Source organism: Polypterus senegalus, chromosome 17 (assembly GCF_016835505.1).
Source record: "Polypterus senegalus isolate Bchr_013 chromosome 17, ASM1683550v1, whole genome shotgun sequence".
NCBI lineage: Eukaryota > Metazoa > Chordata > Cladistia > Polypteriformes > Polypteridae > Polypterus > Polypterus senegalus.
Window position 1 is genome coordinate 78,689,961 of NC_053170.1, and position 17,991 is coordinate 78,707,951.

The 17,991-nt window shown below is 37.1% G+C and overlaps 1 protein-coding gene across 3 annotated transcripts in view; it reads left to right on the top strand.

The window, feature by feature from the left end:
* Window positions 1-16,470, top strand: part of cant1b (calcium activated nucleotidase 1b) — a 66,994-nt gene extending 50,524 nt beyond the window's left edge. For all 3 annotated transcript variants that reach the window (XM_039740855.1, XM_039740856.1, XM_039740857.1), the window contains exons 3-4: window positions 7,507-7,710; window positions 16,017-16,470. In XM_039740855.1, coding sequence (XP_039596789.1) covers window positions 7,507-7,710; window positions 16,017-16,387 — 575 coding nt within the window. In that variant the 3' untranslated portion in view covers window positions 16,388-16,470. The remainder of the gene's footprint in view (window positions 1-7,506; window positions 7,711-16,016) is intronic.
* The last annotated feature ends 1,521 nt before the right edge of the window (window positions 16,471-17,991 follow it).

Here is a 17,991-nt window from a genome sequence, read left to right on the forward strand (position 1 = left end):
CTTTATCCCTTTCTGCAGTAGCTTCGATGCTTTCTTCATTCAGCTGAATCTCCAGAAGACCGTCAGCTTTAAGCTTTATCACCCAATGGGCTATCGACTTTGCACTGTTCTGGGCTATTTACTTTGCTGTGTTAGTTATATCTTCTCGCCAGATGTCGGCTTTACTCCACTTGAACTTTACTGATGGATTTAATTAGTTCTGGGGCATTCTTTTCTGTTTCTTGTAAAACACTATATGTGGATGTGAGACGCGACTCTTGTGCTATCCTGTGCTTCCACTTCGTCCGTAACTGTAGGAAGGCTGGGTGTTGCAGTGCATGGCTTTTACCGTGATTTTACAATGTGCTTGGAGTCCTTGTTTTAGTGTGGTGGATGTCACAAAGCCATATTATTTTTTTTTTTTTAGTGTTTGAGGTTGTTGTATTTCCCCAGGGCTATTAGCTATTAAAAGAATAAGAGCCTCTATTGTTTTTCTAGTTTATTTTTGATTTTTGTCTTTTTGCCTTGGAACTGTCACTTTTTTTTCCATTTGAACTGTAAGTAAACATTAATTTTTCCTTGTTTACATCTGCCATCTTTCTTTTTCTTTGGTCAGCCATTCCTAGCCTTGGCCCTGATCAGTCCCAAACTACTAACAAGGCATCTGCTTCTGCCGGTGCCTTGTGACACATGCGCCGTCCACCTAGAAATCATGGGTTGCATTGCAGCATAATCAATTGACACCAAGGTCTAACTTCTAAGGCCAGGGGTGCTTGAGTGTTTGCATAACAGACAACCCTTACAATTGACCATCTATAGAAAGTAAATCTAGACAGGCTTCCCCGCCATGTTGGTGCTTTAACATACCCGTGTCACTGATTCTTTTGCTCTGCTATTTCCAGGGTTAGTCCAGTTATTATTTGGATAATTAAAATCCCCCATTACTATAATATATCCATAAAATCTTGCTTTTTTAATTTTATTAAAAACATGCATATTTAAGTTACTGTCTGCATTGGCCGATCTGTAGCACACACCTTAAATAAGGCCACTGTTCCTATTGCTTTCTAGTCGTATCCAGATTCCCTCACTATGGTGTGGCTTATCATCCAATTTAAGAAGACATGCATTTAAATTCTGTTTTACATATATGGCACTCCCACACCCCACCCCCATTTTTTTTTTCTCTATCCTTCCTAAAACATGTGTGGTAATTTATGCTATATGCTTATTTAGCAATATTTCTGTTATTGCTATAATGTCATAATTTTGCTTAGCAACAAACAACTTCATCTCACTTGTTTCATTTTTAATACTTCATGTATTAAGGCAAGACGTTTTCTTGTGTTACTTATTTTACTTTAGCACTTGAATTTTGAGGTAGAAATTAAGTTACTCTGCATATTTGTATTTACATTATTTTTCTTTCCTTTTGTACAGTACTAAATTTGTCCTGTTTTAAAAACCCTGCTACCCCATTCCCTCAACATGTTGGTGCCCTACTGGTTTAAATGTAACCCGTCACGGCGGTTAACTTTCAATCTTACACAAAAGATTTAAGCCATCTTTTCGATCTGTCCTTTTATATGTAATTTGTTCCAACATGGATAATGACAACTAGATCCAACCCCACACTGGTTAAGAGCCTATCCACCCTTCCAGGGAGATATTACACCTATGTACCCAGAAGGCAACACCCTGATTGAGCCCCCATGATCACCCCTCTCTCATTCTGGGAATTTGTTTTTGAGGTATCTTGACATTAAAGTGTTTCTCGCGGAACGTCAAATTGTCTTTCGAGAAGATCACGTCTCATCTCTGTGGTCGCCCTCCCAGGATTTTTTTAATAATAGAGAGATAAACACATTGCTTTTACAATCTTTCCTGTTATTCACCTCACTGTCCTTTAGTGAGGATGGACTCTGTTAAGCACCAGTATCCAGCTCCATTGTAAACTATGTTTCACTGTCATGGTCCAGCTCTAGATCCCTCTATGACGTAGAAGAGTCTAATGGATGTAAGTTGTATGGTGGACTAAGCTATTGCAGAGAGAAGGGAGCTTGGACCCAATGTATATAACTTGCTGTATTCAGTAATGTGTGTAAGCCATTTCATATGCAAAAGTTGAGAATTATTAAATTCAGCTTTGACATGAAAATCAGCTTATCAAGTTTCGACGACACATAAGGCCTATACAGACTTTTTGGTGTTGGCATTTTAGTGACATCAAGTGGCAGGACAGTGAAGTGAACAGAAAATCTTGTTTCAAAGCACATTTCAAAGAGGCATCATTCACATGCTGATGTTCTTGAACTAATTATTTCACAATTAATTGAAATGTGCTGTCAATGTGCTAATGCATACGTAATTGGCTATAAAATTTTCGTCTATAAAATTTTGTCTTTAAAAATGGTGTGCTGTGTGTTGTACACCATAACTTGCAATGTTAGTGTTAACATTTTTGGAGGATATTGCCAATGGAATGCTATGCAAAGCCCATGATAATAACTATCTTATAATTGTGAATTGGCTGACTGGTCAGCCGTTTGTATGGGATGGTATAATTAAGATGCTACTCAGATACATCTAATTTCCTTATGGTCAGGGTGAGGTCAAAAGGCCATTTGTAGAGATTGCTGATTTTCCCAGTGTAACCAGACTCACCATAAAAAAATTGCATTTTTAGAGTCTCAGCTGTACTGCTACATATTTGTGTCATATATAGCCAATACAGTGGAACCTCGGTTCACGACCATAATTCGTTCCAAAACTCTGGTCGTAAACCGATTTGGTCGTGAACCGAAGCAATTTCCCCCATAGGATTGTATGTAAGTACAATTAATCCGTTCCAGACCGTACGAACTGTATGTAAATATATATTTTTTTAAAGATTTTTAAGTGCAAATATTGTTAATTACACCATAGAATGCACATCGTAATAGTAAACTAAATGTAAAAACATTGAATAACACTGAGAAAACCTTGAACAACAGGGAAAACTACTATTGCAAGTTCACGCTATAACCTTACAACCCGATTGCTGTAAACACTTTTTTTAAAATGAGTTTTAAGCACAGGGGCAAAAAAAGGAACATTAGAACAAATACGAACTTTATTTATAAACCAACCACAAGCAACCAAGAAAGTAACATTGCAGGAGTTCACGCTAATAGTCTTACGACCCGATCGCTGTAAACACTTTTTTTTTTTTTAATGAGTTTTTAGCACAGGGAAAAAAAGGAACATTGAAAAATCTGTAATATAATAAACCACCAAGAAAAGTAACATTTCAACAAATCACGCTACGAACGAATCGCTGTAAACGTTTTTTTTAATGAGTTTTAAGCACGGGAAAAAATGAACATTTGAAAAAAGAGAAAGTAACATTGCAATGATTCATGCTACGAACCAAAAAGTGAACATTTGAAAAATCCGTAATACAAAAACTAACCATAAACCACCAAGAAAACTAACCTTGCATTAGTTGAGTTCTGGCATGAAGTGAGGAGGAACTGGGTGGAGAGGAGGTTACATTTTTAAGGGAGAGTCTGGCTCCGCGATGGAGGGATGTTTTCCTTCAGGTGTTTTCTCTGTTGTGATTTCTTGGGTTTCTGGTTTTTTTTAGCTGTTTAGCTGGTGGATCAGACTTGAAGGGTGTGCCGGTGCATTGTCCATTAGAAGAAGGCATTTTTTAGGCAGGTTATTCTCTTCGAGATATCGCTTCACGGCGGGAGCAACAGCCTCATGCAGCCATTCCAAAAACAAGGTCCTTGTGACCCAACCCTTTGTGTTTGCCCTCCACATCACTGGCAGTCTGGCTTTGTTTACATTGTGCTGCTTGAAAGCACGAGGGTTCTCAAATTGGTAAATGAGTAGCGGCTTGATTTTTACGCCACCACTAGCGTTAGCACACAGCAAAACGGTTAACCTGACATCATTGGTTTATGGCCAGGCATAGCCTTCTCTTCCTGGGTAATGTAGGTCCTCTTCAGCATCCTCTTCCAGAACAATCCGATCTCGTCGCAGTTGAAGACTTGTTGTGCGATGTATCCTTTGTCCTCCACTAATTTTGTGAAAATTTTCACAAATTCTTTTGCAGCTTCAGCGTCGGAACTAGCAGCCTCTCCATGCCTTACCACACTATGAATGCCACTTTTCTTGCGAAACTTTTCAAACCATCCTCTACTGGCTTTAAATTCCTCACTTTTGCCACTCGTAGAAGGATAGTTTTGCAGCAAATTGCCATGAATCTTCCTGGCTTTCTCGCAGACCATCACCTTGCTTGCGCTATTCCCTGCAAGTTGCTTATCCTTCAGCCACACTAGCAACAGTTTTTCCACCCCTGCCAGCACTTAAGGCCTCTGCCTGGTTAACACTGTAACTCCTTTTGCAACATCAGCTGCTTTAAAAGATTCTTTCTGCTTTAGAATAGTCGCTTGTACTCGGCGGCAAGATCAGTAACACGAACGCCACGCTCATACTTTTCAATAATTTCTTTCTTTGATTTCAATTTTCTTCAAAACCTTCTTCTCACCACTCTTCACTTGCTTAGATGCCATGGTTGACTGCAAAAGCACACAAATACTGTAGAGCACAAAGAGTTCACAGGTAAATCACGCACGTCTGACTGAGAACAATGAACAGGGAGTGGCTGAACACGTGCATAAATACAGTAATCGGCGCATACGAACCGGAAGGGAAATGAAATGAAACAGAGCACAAAGAGTTCACAGCGAAAGCATGCATGCACGTGCAAGCATGCACGTCTGACTGAGAACATTGCAACACGTGCGGAAATCATCAGCGTGCACAAACCAAAAGGGAAACTGGCTTGTTCGTATACCGAGTATGTGGTCGTGAACCGAGGCAAAAGTTTGCCGAATTTTTTGGTCGTAAGCCGATTTGTACTTGTACCGAGACGTTTGTGAACCGAGGTTCCACTGTATTTTCAGTTGTTTGCAATATAAATTTGCAATATGAAGTAATTTTTACATTGTCACTTTGAAATTACAAAAAAGTACTATTACTAATAATAATATTTAAATGAAAGACAAAACTGCTTTTTTTAATAGCAAAATAAGCACATTCTTATTTTAACAGTTTAAAGAATGAACACATAACATTGGGTGAGACGTAATTAATTGATTTGAAAGTTGAATTGTTTCCTGTTATTTATTTGTTTCATCAAAAAGACATCACATTTTTGGTTTTACATTATTTTGTCATTTATTGTATGTGTGATGTGATGGAGATTTGCTCAGATAACTATGCTTGTTAAGGTAAGCATAAGGCGTGGTGGCTGCGCACACTATAGTTTCCACACTACCAACAAGACTAGCTATTGGTTATGTAAAAATGGAAGATACTAAATATAAAATCTACAAGTTGAAATAACCCCTTCTCAATCTAAATCTGTAGTACTAGGGTGTTGTACCGCGTTAGCCATTATGAACGTAGAGAAAAGCCAAGCAAAATGACACCTTTTATTGGCTAACTAAAAGGATTACCATATACAAGCTTTCGAGGCAACTCAGACCCCTTCTTCAGGCGAGATATAATACAGAAACTGGAGTTCCCTGTGTTTATATACACTCTAGGGAAAAAAACATTGGTAAATCTTTAAATGAGAAATCTTAAATGTAAAAAATTAATAGATTCATTAAGGCTAGGGTTAATTTAATAAGAGAGAGAAGAACAATGTATGGTCAAGATCTTCAAGATCTTTGGATAAAGACTTTTTTGGACAGTTATCTTATCCAAAGATCTAGCCCTAGCCTTAATGAATCTATTAAATATTTACATTTAAGATTTCTCATTTAAAGATTTACCAATGTTGTTTCTTGTCCTAGAGTGTATATAAACACAGGGAACTCCAGTTTCTGTATTACATCTTGCCTGAAGAAGGGACCTGAGTTACCTCGAAAGCTTGCATATTGTAATCATTTTGCTTGGCTTTTCTGTGTAATTGTGTAATTGAAATTGTAAATAGTATTTATGTAACTGTTTTAAGGGTAAGGATGAGAATTGCTTTGGTCAGGGTGGATTCTAATATTTGTTGCACTACCCATCCTCTAAACCCGCTTATACAGGGCAGGGGGCAGGTGAAAGCAAGCAACGGAAGCAGGCAAGAATATGGTGCAAGTCCATCAAAAGGTGAAAACACACATACATACACACACACACACACATTATGGAACAATTTAGAATTGGCAGTTCATTTAACTTGCATGTCTTTGGACTGTGGGAGGAAGCTGGCGCAAACCTACAGTAATCACAACCAGGACGTAACCCCTAGACTCCCTACTATGAAGAAGTTGCATTACTGCTGTGTCACCATAAACCTAACTCATTGATTCTTATTGTAGTAACATAGAGTGTGTCATGGGAGTTTGGGCTGGCCCACCCTTAAACTCCACGAAATGTCAGTAATATCACAATTTTACATTCACTTCAGTATAATTTTCTGCGTTCGTTCTCCCATGGATTGTAGTAAACATGTTTCTCAAGAATATAGCCAATGTTGTATCGTGATTAAACAATGACTATTTAAAAAAGGCTTTTTTTTAAGCCATGTTCTGTTACTGACAGTAGGTAATGGGGAGTGGCTAAGCATGTGCATGAGTGTATAGTTTCAAGTTGATATATGATTTTATAAAGAAACTTCACATGGTATGTGGTGTACTTACAATTTTATAAAGTCAGATTTTTGTGTATGTGTGTCATTTTTCCCTTTCGAGCTTAAACAAAATGTTAGTATGAAATCTAAGCAATGTTTTATATATGGGGACCTTAAAGCTGACACTGAGTTATAAAGAATAAAGGGAACATATTAACATTGGATTCTTGGATGCATATTGACCCAACCTTTTTTGATATTTGGTTTGCAGGTTTGTCCACCACTTATAGGCTAAAGACGCTTAATGTCTGTTATAGGTATGCAAGAGCGTCATTCAACTGTGACTGATACTACCATATTAGATAGGAAGATGTTAAATTTCATAGGGCCTGCACCTCAGATCTGTTGTAGAGATGGAGTTCAATGTGTCATGGCAATAAAGAATAAAATACCACTTTGTCATAAAATGAACTATCTATCAGAGTGTGAGAAAAGTTACATAGGTGTCAGCATTTAAATCAAAACTTGAAGACTCATTATTTTACACTAGCATACTCTGTGTTAAAGGTACTACATTTTTTTTGTTTTCTCAGCGAGCAGGTTAGCATTTGGTCTACCCTGGAGTTGATGCTTTATCACAAATGATGGACTTACAGTAACATGTTTTCTACTCTACTGAAACTCTCTTTGAATGCCTGAAAAGTGAACAGTTTCAGAATGCATCTGACAGATTTGAATGTATATGTGTATCTCTTGTTTTTTGTTTTTTTTTATATTTCTGTGTTTATATTTTAGCATTATGTTTTACATTTATGTTGTGTATCTATTAACCATTATTGTGTAGACAATTGGAAGTGCTTTTAATAATAATAAATTTAATAAAATTGAATAAATCTTTTTTTAATGCCTAGGTTTTAAGGCAGAATGGATGGCAGTAAAAGATGAGCACCTATATGTAGGTGGTCTTGGGAAAGAGTGGACTACAACCACAGGAGAAGTAATGAACGAGAATCCTGAATGGATCAAAGTAATAGGAACAAGGGGCGATGTGAACCATGAGAACTGGGTGGCCCAGTACAACGCCCTGCGAAGAGCTACTGGCATCCAACCCCCAGGTGTTGTTGCTTTTTCAGTTTGTTTAATTTGTTTACACCTTGGTAGAATTTTAGCTGTACGAGAATCAAGGTTATTATAGTTAACGAAAACTGAAATCAAAACTGAAACTATTATTAAAAAAACATTTCCGTAAAATGAAATAAAATAATTAATAGAATCGAAATCTAAAACTAAACAAAACTATTAAAGTAGCTGGAAAGACTAACTGAAATAAATTAATAATGTACTAAAAATTTTTATAGTTTTTGTTTTTAAATTAATATTCTTGCCGTTCGTCTTTAACCCTTGTAACTTTTAACTCTAAAACAGAAAGCCATCCCTGACGTGCTGCCTGCATATATTCATCCAGTGAATGGCAGCTGGTGAAGGAAGGCGGGTGTTCACACAGCATTTGCGGTGACAGAGCAAGCTGAATACGGCCGTGTAAAGCATGTGAAATAGAAAGCAATATGTTGTGTGCTGTAGACATTTTGAGTAAAAACCCTCAAACCTTAAATTTCATTACAAATTGGCCCATTCTGGGCAATAACAGGAAAAGATAAAAAATGCCAACATTCAGCACAGATTTGTTCAGCACAAATGACCTAGAAAATATTTTTAAAATTATATAATTGTGTAAAATTGTTCATATTCAGTATCTGGTTTTGATTATGCTTGCTTTTATCACACAAAAACAAAACCAGGTAGTAAACCATGCAGTGTAGTAAGCTTTCACTAACATTAAACTCTTATCCAAACCCTTTAAGTGTACAGTTCTATCTGATTACGACACTGAATTCCGTAGTAGCTCTTGTACCAGACTATAATTACTAAAACTAAAACTGAAACTAATGTATATAAAAATAAAATAGAAATGTCTCTGTGAAATAAAAACTAAATTCAAACTAAAAATATGCGATGAAGGAGAACTTAACTAAACTGAATTTCCAAGTAAGGTCAGAAAAAAACTAATATAAAAAGGCAAAACTATAATAACCTTGATGAGAATGTATAATTACAAATTTTTTGACTTTAACTTTATATTAGTACAGATCATGAAAATATATGTTTTAAAATTAACAGAGATAAAAATGGTAAGATGCTTCCTTTTGTTTAATGTTGTGATTTTAGTCTTTGGTTATATGTTCATTTCTTACAGTGTATTAAAAGGGCGAATTTGTATATTTGTGCTAGTAGCTTTATCTGCTGTTGTACGTTGCAGGAACCTTAACATAACAGAGCCTACTCTTAAAGATTTTGTTGTGTGCTCGTCTCAGTTCTGCTTGGCTTTTCTGCTTTTCCATAATTGAAATTGTTGTCCTGGTGTGGAAGATCGTTAAAGCTTAGTATTATAGCCCAGTCAACTTGCCTTGAACCCATTAGCTCAAGTGGCATAAGGGTAATAATATTTTTCTATATTCCAGCACAATGGCTATGACAGCTCCATAGAAGTGTAAAATAAATGAGTTAAAAGATAAAACCATATTAGACTATAACATTTAAACTTATTACACTCTAAACACTAAAATGTCAACTGTGCTTCAGTTGCAATAAGAAGTGTTGAGATTTACATGAATCACATACATTTTTTTGCTCCTTAATGTAACTGTATAACAGTGCATAAATCAGGTTTTCTGCATATCCCACCTAAACTGGAATATCTCATCATTAAAGCCTATACCTTTTGATTCCTTGGAAATGTTCCTTTACTATGATAACATCAAATATAGTACTTACAACTGACAATTTAAAGCCTGACCTGCTCTAAATGAACTTTTAAAGAGTTATTAGTAATATGGTTTTATACTACTTTTATTTTATTGCATTGTGAGGCAAGGGTTTAAAAAAACTCTCATCTCTATTTTTTTATCCACGTGGCCTTGATAATAAACCTGATGTCAGTACAAGCCAGTCTTTTACAATCCCTTATTTTTTTCTTCATTAGATGTTATTGATTTTCAGGGTTTCATTGCAAGATATTGAAATAATTGAGGACAACATTAATAAATGCCTGCCACATTCTAAAAAAACTTCTCTAATGTTACTCTTAAAGTGATTTAAGAAATATTTGAAAAGCTGAGCCATTTCAGTTTAAGCAAAAGAAGATTAAGAGGAGACATAAATGAAGTATTTAAAATTATGAAGGGAATTAGTACAGCAGATCAAGACAGTTTCTTTAAAATGAGTGTAACCACGGAAATGTAGGGCGAGTTCAAGCACGGGTTAAACACGTGCCAAAAGAAATCTCACAGTCCAAAAGTTAATTTTAAAATATTTAGTAAAAACTCAAAGCAATCAATGCAGACAAGAATAAAGAAAAAAGTTGCTACACACGTAGAATAAAAGGCAAAAAACAAATAGAAAAATGTATTTTCTCTAAACTTAGCTTTTCTTATAAAACTGTAGTTGTTTCTTTACTTAAAGCAGTGAAAGGCAACCTTTTTCGAGTTGCGGCACACTAAGTCCAAAAATTTTCTTTTGCGGCGCACCCGAGGGACTGCCCATAAATAAAGTCGTGACTATGGACAATCGCCAATAAAAACAGTTAATTTTACAAGTTTGAAAGACATTTTATTAATAAAGAAATCAAAGGATAAATCTTAAATTTAATTAATGTTAACGTTGAGATTGTTTTTCAGCACATATGAGATTGATGCGAGGATCAATTTTCAAAAGACAGACGCACATTTCCTTGTCAATCATTTGAAGTCTCTTGCGTTTCTTAGACTTAATTTCTGTAAGTGTTCCGGTAATCTGTTTTTCCAGCATAAAATATATTTTTTAAACATTATCTTTTTAATCAACAAAAAGTTCAGAAACACTAGCAATTTTAAATATTTTACAAAAGTTTTCACAGCGCCCCTAGAAAATTCAGCGCATCAGTTGCCCAACAATGACTTAAAGACTCTTTACTTCTTTTTCTGTATGATTTAAATGTACGGCGCAGCACATACAATTAAGTGTTTTGTCTTTCATGTTACTTGGTACACAAAACATGCACACAAGGCACGCAAGGCATAGTTTAAAACCATGTGCCCTCTACGCCTTACACATGGCAAGGCTGATCACTAACTGAGAATAATGTTTAGTCAGAGAAGCTAGAAACAGTTAAAGTATACCAATTCAATTCAACTTATGGGGGTTATAGGAACCTCACATAGATTATGCACTAATATTTAGTAAAACATTTATATAACTTAAGTAACTAGCAAATGGTTTTTACGATGAGTGCATCAAGAACAAAGGGACAAGGGGAAAACTTGGTAAATTTCGCACATGGAACAAATTACCAAGTAATGTGGTTGACAGTAGAAGTTTAGGGACCTTCAGAACTAGACTTGATATTGTTTTGAAAGAATTGAGTGGATAGAACTGGACTGGTGAGCTCTATTGGGCGGAATGGGTTCTTGTCTAGATTGTTCTAACGATTGTTGTAATGAAACATGGCTAGTACAAACAACAGTTTATTTGAGAGAAAGAAGAAGGAAAGTGGGAAAGTAAAATTTGCAACAAATTAGAAGTGAAATACAGTGAACCCTCGTTTATCACGGTTAATCTGTTCCAGACTCTACCGTGATAAATGAATTTTCGCGAAGTAGGATTCTTTATTTATAGATCGAATATTTTCGCAGTTAGAGTATAGAAAACGTGTTTACGACCTTCTAAATACGTTTTTTAACATTATTAGAGCCCTCTACACATGAAATAACACCCTTTAGTCACCATTACACTCGTATTACCCAATATATTAGACAAAAAAAGAGTAAATAAGACATATTAGACGTTACAAATATCATATTATTACTAGGCTCACCCGCCTTTTAAGGCGACCGACTTTTATCCTCAATTTGTATGCGCTCCATGTGTACATCAGGCATGTAAGTGTAGGGAATGAGAAAATCAAAGTGCCCATTCATAACATCTCCCGAAAACCTACGTTTTTTTTGTCCCCTCAAGTGCCTGTCCAAAGTCGTACAATGTCAGCCCGAATCTGTACCGCTAAAGACGGAGTTTCATGCACTAAATAAGCTATAGATGAGAATAAGCAAGCACCATCTCCCTTGATATTTACTACACGGTGAGGCATTTGTACTCCATCAACATTAATTATTTCCAGAGACATCATTTTGTCTATTTTTCCAGCGCATCGCGCACAAAAGCAAGGGAACGATGCTCACATCGCGTCACTTTGTACCGCAAGCCGCAAGTAGTAAGTCTGTGATAAGCGGAATACCGCTACGCTTTGCACTCACGGGACGGAAGGACAATCCCGACCACTTTTATATAGTAGATTATTGTATTGTACATTTAATTACACACACACACAGTTCTTACACACAACCACTAACCTATGAAGGCACAACCTCAGTAAGAGAGTCTTCAGGTGGTGCAGTATCTTCAGCAGGTGCATCGTTGTCTACTTCTGCTGAAGGAGTACTAGGAGTAGGCAGTGGGTGCATGGCTGAAGAACATCTTGATAGGCAGTTGCTGGCGCTGTCTTTTCATATGCGTGAGGAGGCTTTTGTAGGGTATTGCCATCTTTGATCATATCCAAGAGTTTCACCTTCTCCTGGATAGTAAGCATCTTCCTCCGGCACTTAGTTTTATTGTCAGAAGGCTTAGAAAAAGCAGCACATTTAGCAGCCATCGTGGGGCTTAGATAAAAGTTCTCAGAAAGCGCATGTGTAGTGACGTAAGCGTGTATGAGAAAAAATCGTGATATAGTCAAGCAGCGAAAGTCGAAGCGTGATATAGTGAGGGATCACTGTGAACTAAAATCCATTTACAAGATGGAAGACTATGGAAATTCATATAGAAAGCACAGCAAACTGCAAATCTTAACTTACATTATGAACGTATGTGTCACACAATGGCAGCAAGCGAACTGAACCAAACCCGGCTTGAGATGTAGGATTTTACTTCCTACAAGTGCATCACCTGTGGTATGTTCATCTGTGATGTGGATTTATGTTGTACTATATTATTGTAATATTATGATGATGATGAGATGTTTTTGATTTTCAAGTTTTTACAGCGTTTACTCATGCATTTGTTTTCATGTTTTTATCAGTTATATGTTTAATTTTTTTAAAATGCCTTTACCCCAAAAGCCTTATCCAGAGAATAAAGTTCTAACACTGAATCGTGTTTTACTTTAACTTACTATAAACAGCAATAAGATTTGCAGGCTGTAGATTTTCATTGCCCATGGAATGAATTGAGTGTTTTTAATTTTGCATTGTTTTGTCCCTATAAACGTGTTGTTATGAACTCTTCAAAGCATGTATACTCACAGTTATAGTGGCTGGTATCTGGAGCTCAAGCTTTATAACACTTGTTAAACACATCTTACTAGAGGTCTGCCGAACTTTCCTCCTGCTCACTCCCCATGGTCCAAGCCAAATATCATGCTGTGTGTTTTTCCTCTTTCACTTAACCATCCACCATATTGATGAGTGCCGCTCTTTCTGTGCCCCTCCTGTTCTTTCTGTCACACATCATGCTGTGTGTTTTTCCTTCTTCACTTATTCATCCACCATATTGATGAATGACACTCTTTGTGTGCTCCTCCTGTTCTTTCTGCTGGCCCCCTTCATTTGCATCACCCACCCACAAGCATATGATTGGCACCATTTGCATCACCCAGAAACCTACAAGCATATGATTGGCACTGTGTCTGTCCAGGCTTTGTTTCAGTTTCGTACTTACATCTTCTTTTGGCTGTATCCATTAGGGGTCACCACAGCTGATCATCTTTTTTCATATCCTCCTCTCCTCTGTATCTTGCTCTATTACATCCACCACCCGCATGTCTTCTCTCACTACATCCATAAATCTCCTCTTAGGCCTTTTCTCTTTTCCTCTTGCCTGGCAGCTCCATCTTTAGCATCATTTTCACAATATATCCAGCATCTCTCCTCTGCACATTTACAAACCAACGCAATCTCGCCTCTCTGACTTTGTCTCCAAACCATCCAACCTGAGCTGACCCTCTAATGCACTCATTTCTAATCCCATCCACCCTTGTCACACCCAGTGCAAATCTTAACATTTTTCAACTCCACCACCAATAGCTCTGTTTCATGTCTTTTGGTCAGTGCCACCGTCACCAACCCATATAACATAGCTGGTCTCAGTACTGTCCTGTAGACCTTCCTTTTCATTCTTGTCTGTCATAAATCACTCCTGACACTCTTCTCCACCCACTCTACCTTGCCTTCACTCTATTTTTCACCTCTCTTCCATATTCCCTGTTACTCTTTACTGTTGATCCCACAGCAGACCTTATCACTATCACACTTCCCTCGTACATATCCCGTACAACTCTTGCATACTTCTTTGCCACTCCCGACTTCCTCATACAATACCACATCTCCTCTCGAGGCACCTTGTCATATGCTTTCTCCAGGACCAAAAAGACACAATGCAACTCCTTCTTGCCTTCTCTATACTTCTCCGTCAAAACCCTCAAAGCAAACATTGCATCTGTGGTGCTGTTTCCTGGCATGAAACCATATTGCAGCTCGCTAATTATCACCTGCCTTCTTAAACTAGCTTCCATTACTCTTTCCAATAACTTCATAGTGTGGCTCATCAATTTTATCCCCCTGTAGTTACTACAGTCCTGCACATCCCCCTTATTCTTAAATATCTGCACCAGTACACTTCTTCTCCACTCCTCAGGCATCCTCTCACTTTCCAAGATTCCATTAAACAATCTGGTTAAAAACTCCACTGCTATCTCTCCTAAACACCTCCATGCTTCCACGGGTATGTCATCTGGACCAACAGCCTTACCATTTTTCATCCTCTTAATAGCTGTTCTTATTTCCTCCTTGCACTTCCTGGTTGAATAGCTCCACATCTTCCAAGCTTCTCTTTCTCATTCTCTTTATTCATCAGCCTCTCAAAGTACTCTATCTGCTCAAAAAATTCTCCTCATTTTTTTTCCCAGAAAAAAAATATCCGAGTAAATGTTTAAGAGCAAGGCTGCACATATGGCGTGAAAGTGGATTAGTAAATTTATTTTAAAATGTCTTTGTAAAAGTAATGAATCATTAATTATAATTATTACTATTATTATTTTTACTAAATCATTTGCCATGTTTCTTTGTTGATGAGTTCCAGTTGAATTTATTGATAACGGAACATATTGTGTGCACACCAAAATGACTGAAGTAACAGCTAACAAAGTGGCATTTTTAATACTATTTCAACAAAGTTTGCTGTCCAGCGTTAATCACAGAGCAGCCCAGGAAAACGACAGTAATACACCTGCAACCTTAAAACGTAGACTTCATCACATCGCTGTGTATGACAGAACAGCGGCCAGGCGACTGCTCATACATGTTTACTGTGAGACAGGCTGGCATTTTGCATGGCGTGTGTGTTAAATCAAAACAGAAACGGCATGCAAAGATGCGCAAACACAAGGAGATGGGTGACAGTCACACCTTAGTGTACCTGTGCAAAATCAGAAGGGACAACTGAATTCCATGGGGCAAAGATATCTTCAAAACAGGGGACTTATATGATGGGCAGAGGAATTTCAAATATTCTGCATGACTACCTTTTGTTTTGATGACCGGTTGCATCATATTCAGCCTTTCGTTTATTATTCCGGCAAAAGCATCACCAGCCTCTTGTTGAAGTTCATGGCCGTTACTTTAGCAGCTGTGTGTACTTAGAAATATTTTGCCACGCGCATCTTCATCTCTGATGTCATTTTTGCCAGGCCTCCCTTGCACCCAGTGCGAGATATAAACCAGCCTTTATGCGGCTCAGGGATATGCAAGGAGAGTCGGTACCAACATGTATGTTAACGGCAGATATGCTCAACAAAAAAAATGGCCTTTTGCATCTGTTGCAATATAGTACTTTAAAGTTTCAATGATTTCATTCGCCACTGGCAAACTAAGTAGAAATGAAAATCACCAAACCTATTTTTGGTCGCATTTGCAATCATTTTAGCTGGGACCACAGGCTGGGCCACTCGAAGGTTGCTTCTGGGCTGCATGTCGGCCCACAATTTGAATAGGCCTAATGTAAAGGATATATTGGAAACCCAAGTCCAGAAAGAAACATTTTTTATTGCTGGTGAAAAATATTTAGAACCTAAAAAATTTCTTATTTTGTTGTTAATTATGTAAACCTTATGGGCATTAAAAGCTAAAAAGTATGAGAACCTTGAATCTTGGTCTTTGGTATTTAACCATTTAGCTAACATGCAGGAAATAAGATAATGTCAAGAAAACAGGATAAACACCAATGAAAGTGAGTTCTTATTTTCAATTGTGCCATATTTTCACGTTATTTATTTCCACAGGCTACCTCATCCATGAGTCTGCTGTCTGGAGTGAGACCCTTCAACGGTGGTTTTTTCTACCTCGCCGTGCAAGCAACGAACGCTATGAGGAGACAGCCGATGAGCGAAGGGGTTCAAATCTTGTTTTGCGTTGCACTGCAGATTTCCAAGATATCGCTGTAAGCCATGTTGGTGAACTCATTCCAACACATGGATTCTCTTCCTTCAGATTCATTCCTGATACAGATGACCAAATTATTCTTGCTCTGAAATCAGAGGAAGATGCTGGTAAAATAGCTACTTACATCACCGCTTTTACACTGGATGGACGCGTTCTTTTACCTGAGATGAAGATTGGAGATGTTAAATATGAAGGACTTGAATTTGTTTAAGTAATATTTATTCAAGCTGTTTAAGTAGTACTTTGCACTTCATTTTTAAATGTTAAAAATTAAACAAAATTCTTCTCCTAACACTTCTTTGTAATCCTGGTGGCCCTTTGAGACTTTTGAGGAGTTTTTGTTTCTGTTGTAAACATTTTTCATTTCAGCCAAGGATTTTTTCTCATTTATTTTACAATTTGCCTATTTAAGAAAAAGTGAAGAAAAGCAATTTTGTTTTTTTTTTGGGTTTTTTTTGGTTCTTTTTTGTTCATTTTGTTTCCTCTGATATGGATGATTTGTCAATAGAATAAGATTTTTTTTTTTTTTAGCATACACTGATGACATCTTTTCTAGCACTTAAGTTGTTTCCCCATTTTCCATCAGAACTGTCTCAAAGTAGTACTGTTTTCCTCTTTGAAATCATGTAGTCATACTCTATTTGCCATACATCTGGCATTTACAGACCAACGTTTTCTGAATTGACATTTGCTGTTTTAATCCACAATGATTTTACTAAATATTCATTCCCTGAATTATGACTCTTCATTGAAATCAAAAAGAATTAATTTGATGCCCTGCTAGGTATGTAAAATGAAGTTGCGCACAAAGAGCGTAACATATCTTATCTGGAGGCTTAATTAAGAAGACATGTCTATCTACCCTCTCAGTTTTTTGGGAGAGAATGGCTTGTACTCAATACTCAATTTTGACTGTTGTCTACAAAAAAAAATACCCCAAGGGCTATCACTTTATATTTCAGTTATTGATTTACAAACACATATACAAACTTACTTTAAAACATACATAACATGCTCCAACGGCTTTATCATGTTCTGAATTGTGTGGGTCTGGAGCATATCCCTGCAGCATTTGATGAAATGCAGGAAATTTACCTGAGCAGGGCACCAGTCACTAGGCCCATTTATAGTGTATATGCACCCACAGTCATACTCATTTATTAGTCAATTTGGAATTACTAGTTTTACCTGCAAAAAGATATGGGTGGAAAACTGGAGTATGCCGATGAAAACCCATATACAGTTAGGTCCATAAATATTTGGACAGAGACAACTTTTTTCTAATTTTGGTTCTGTACATTACCACAATGGATTTTAAATGAAACAACTCAGGTGCAGTTGAAGTGCAGACTATCAGCTTTAATTCAATGGGTTGAACAAAAAGATTGCATAAAAATGTGAGGCAACTAAAGCATTTTTTTAACACAATCCCTTTATTTCAGGGGCTCAAAAGTAATTGGACAAGTTAAATAACTGGAAATAAATACTAATACTTGGTTGAAAACCCTTTGCTGGCAATGACAGCCTGAAGTCTTGGACATCACCAGATGCTGGGGTTCCTCATTTTTAATGCTCTGCCAGGCCTTTAGTGCAGCAGCTTTCAGTTGCTGTTTGTTTGTGGGCCTTTCTGTCCGAAGTTTAGTCTTCAACAAGTGAAATACATGCTCAATTGGGTTAAGATCAGGTGACTGACTTGGCCATTCAAGAATTTTCCACTTCTTTGCTTTAATAAACTCCTGGGTTGCTTTGGCTGTATGTTTTGGGTCATTGTCCATCTGTATCATGAAAATGCCGCCCAATCAATTTGACTGCATT